The following is a 2,500-nucleotide window of genomic DNA, read 5'->3' as shown; positions in this document are numbered from 1 at the left end:
AAGAGCAACACACACACACACACACACACACACACACACACACACACACACACACACAACTGCTTCGGGTGTTTATCAATAAATAAACATCATGCAGTGCTCAGACACACACACACAGTACACTTTAAAAGCCTTTCAACACATGATCTCAGTGCAGTTGTGTGTGTGTGTGTGTGTGTGTGTGTGTGTGTGTGTGTGTGTGTTTCAGGATAAGTGGTCAGCCAGCGATCTGAAGCACCTGGTTGCCATGGAAACGTTTCCATCAAGTGACAATATTTTATAACAAATGACATGCATCGCACATTCACCGTTATTGTGATCCCAACATCGCTCATTAACATATACACGCGCGCGCACACACACACACACACACACACAACACACACACCACACACACCACAAAAACATACAATCATGACGGCAAGGTAACTATGTTATTGCTATAAACATACATAGCACGGAAAACACCAGTTATGATGGTAACCTCGATATTGCGGTAAACGTCATCCTGCTTACAGTTTCACGTGAGTGCAGGCGTAACCTTTATGACGTCACTGCCGTTGCATAATTATGACAATAAACGAGGTTTACCTGAACAAACACGCATTCGTTATTCACACAGAGCCAGTGTGTGTGTTTAAATCAGTGGCTGGTGACTTGATGAGGATATTTACACACACACACACACACACACACACACACACACACAGTGAAGTGCCCTATGTAGGTTCCCTAAAGAGCGCGCCCGAGGCCGGAAGCGTTTTAACCGTCAGCATCTGCACGGGTACGCGCCCGGTCGCTCACCGGGTTTGGTCCGGGTTCGGACACACAGTTCGCGGGCAGATACTCGACACTCACCTCCTCCGGGTCCGCGCCGTCCGCTCCGGTACCGACCCGAGCCATGGCGCTGTTTCCCTGAGATCCGCGCGGAACGTTAACGCTCGGACATCTGGATCCGTCCGTGTTCCACTGACGTTCTGCTCACCGCACGGACACGCCCACCGAGCGACGCGTCACGCAGGGCGGGGCATTCAATAATCACCATGGTAACGATCGTAAAAATGCCATACTTGCTACAGTTATAAGCCGTCGTAGTTTTGTGTCACGCAACGGATTCCTTAAAGTTCATTGAACCCGATGCTGAATTACGTGTCCTACTATGGAGAAACCACAGCTCATGAATATTAATCGAGTCCTGGTAAACTTACCGGCGCAGAGCCATTCATGAGCCACGCCCCGTCCGCGGCAGGCTTCGCTGATTCGCCCACAGCCCGACGCCAATCAGTTTGGCGCGTGACGTCAGGAGTTATATTTCATGAGCTGGATCTTCGCCATAGTGGGATTATTAAACTCAGTGTAACTTTGCACTTGGAATCTTGGAATACACACTCACAGTTACTGTTACACGGGAAAGAGTGACGAATTTACTGCTCATACACACACACACACACAAAAAAGATAAAAAAAATAAAAATATATATAGGCATATATTTGTGTGTGCATAAATATACTGTATACACAGAGAGAGTATATAGATATGTTATGTAACTATATAATAAACTATTATATATATATATATATATATATATATGTGTATGTATATATGTATGTGTATATATATATATATATGTGTGTGTGTATGTGTGTGTGTGTGTGTGTGTGTATGTACAGACCCTTTCCAAAAAATTATCATGGAAAAGTTTATTTATTTCCATAATTCCATTCAAAACGTTAAACTTCCATAGATTATAGATTCAGGGCCCACAACTTAAACGATTTCAAGTATTTAGTTGTTTATTTGTACATAATTTGGGCCTCCAGCTCATAAAACCCACGAAAACAGGATTTCAAAAAATTAGAATATTACATGAAATCACACAGTAATGACACAGTGATACCATGGTCATTGAAGCAGGTTTTGGTTATTTTGGCAGTGTGGGCCGGTGCAAATCCTGCTGGAGAATGAAGTCAGCATCTCCATAAAGCTTGTCTGCTGAAGGAAGCATGAAGTGCTCTGGAGATGTCCTGGTAGACGGCTGCGTTGAGTGGACAGCACAGTGGACCAACACCAGCCGATGACACGGCTCCCCAAACCAACACAGACTGTGGAAACTTCACACTGGACTTCAAGCCTCTTGGATTGTGTGCCTCTCCATTCTTCCTCCAGACTCTGGGACCTTGGTTTCCAAATGAGATGCACAATTTGCTCTCATCAGAAAAGAGGACTTTGGTCCACTGTGCTTTATTAAACCCAGAGTCAACGCAGCCGTCTACCAGGACATTTCCAGAGCACTTCATGCTTCCTTCATTCTCCAGCAGGATTTGCACCGGCCCACACTGCCAAAAGAACCGAAACCTGCTTCAATGACCATGGTATCACTGTGTAATTACTGTGTGATTTCATGTAATATTCTCATTTTCTGAAATCCTGTTTTCGTGGGTTTTATGAGCTGGAAGCCCAAATTATGTACAAATAAACAACTAAATACTTGAAATCGTT

General features: G+C 44.4%; 1 protein-coding gene across 1 annotated transcript in view; it reads right to left on the bottom strand.

Annotated features, from left to right (window-relative positions):
• The window catches only part of ttc39b (tetratricopeptide repeat domain 39B), a 30,785-nt gene extending 29,624 nt beyond the window's left edge, over positions 1 to 1,161 (bottom strand). The window contains exon 1 of the mRNA XM_079850159.1: positions 859 to 1,161. Within this exon, the coding sequence (XP_079706285.1) occupies positions 859 to 903 (45 nt within the window). The 5' untranslated portion in view covers positions 904 to 1,161. The remainder of the gene's footprint in view (positions 1 to 858) is intronic.
• Between the last annotated feature and the right edge of the window lie 1,339 nt (positions 1,162 to 2,500).

This window comes from Squalius cephalus (genome assembly GCF_949319135.1).
Source record: "Squalius cephalus genome assembly, chromosome: 18".
Lineage (NCBI taxonomy): Eukaryota > Metazoa > Chordata > Actinopteri > Cypriniformes > Leuciscidae > Squalius > Squalius cephalus.
The sequence above is the reverse complement of the archived record's forward strand: the minus strand, read 5'-3'. Positions and strand labels throughout refer to the sequence as shown.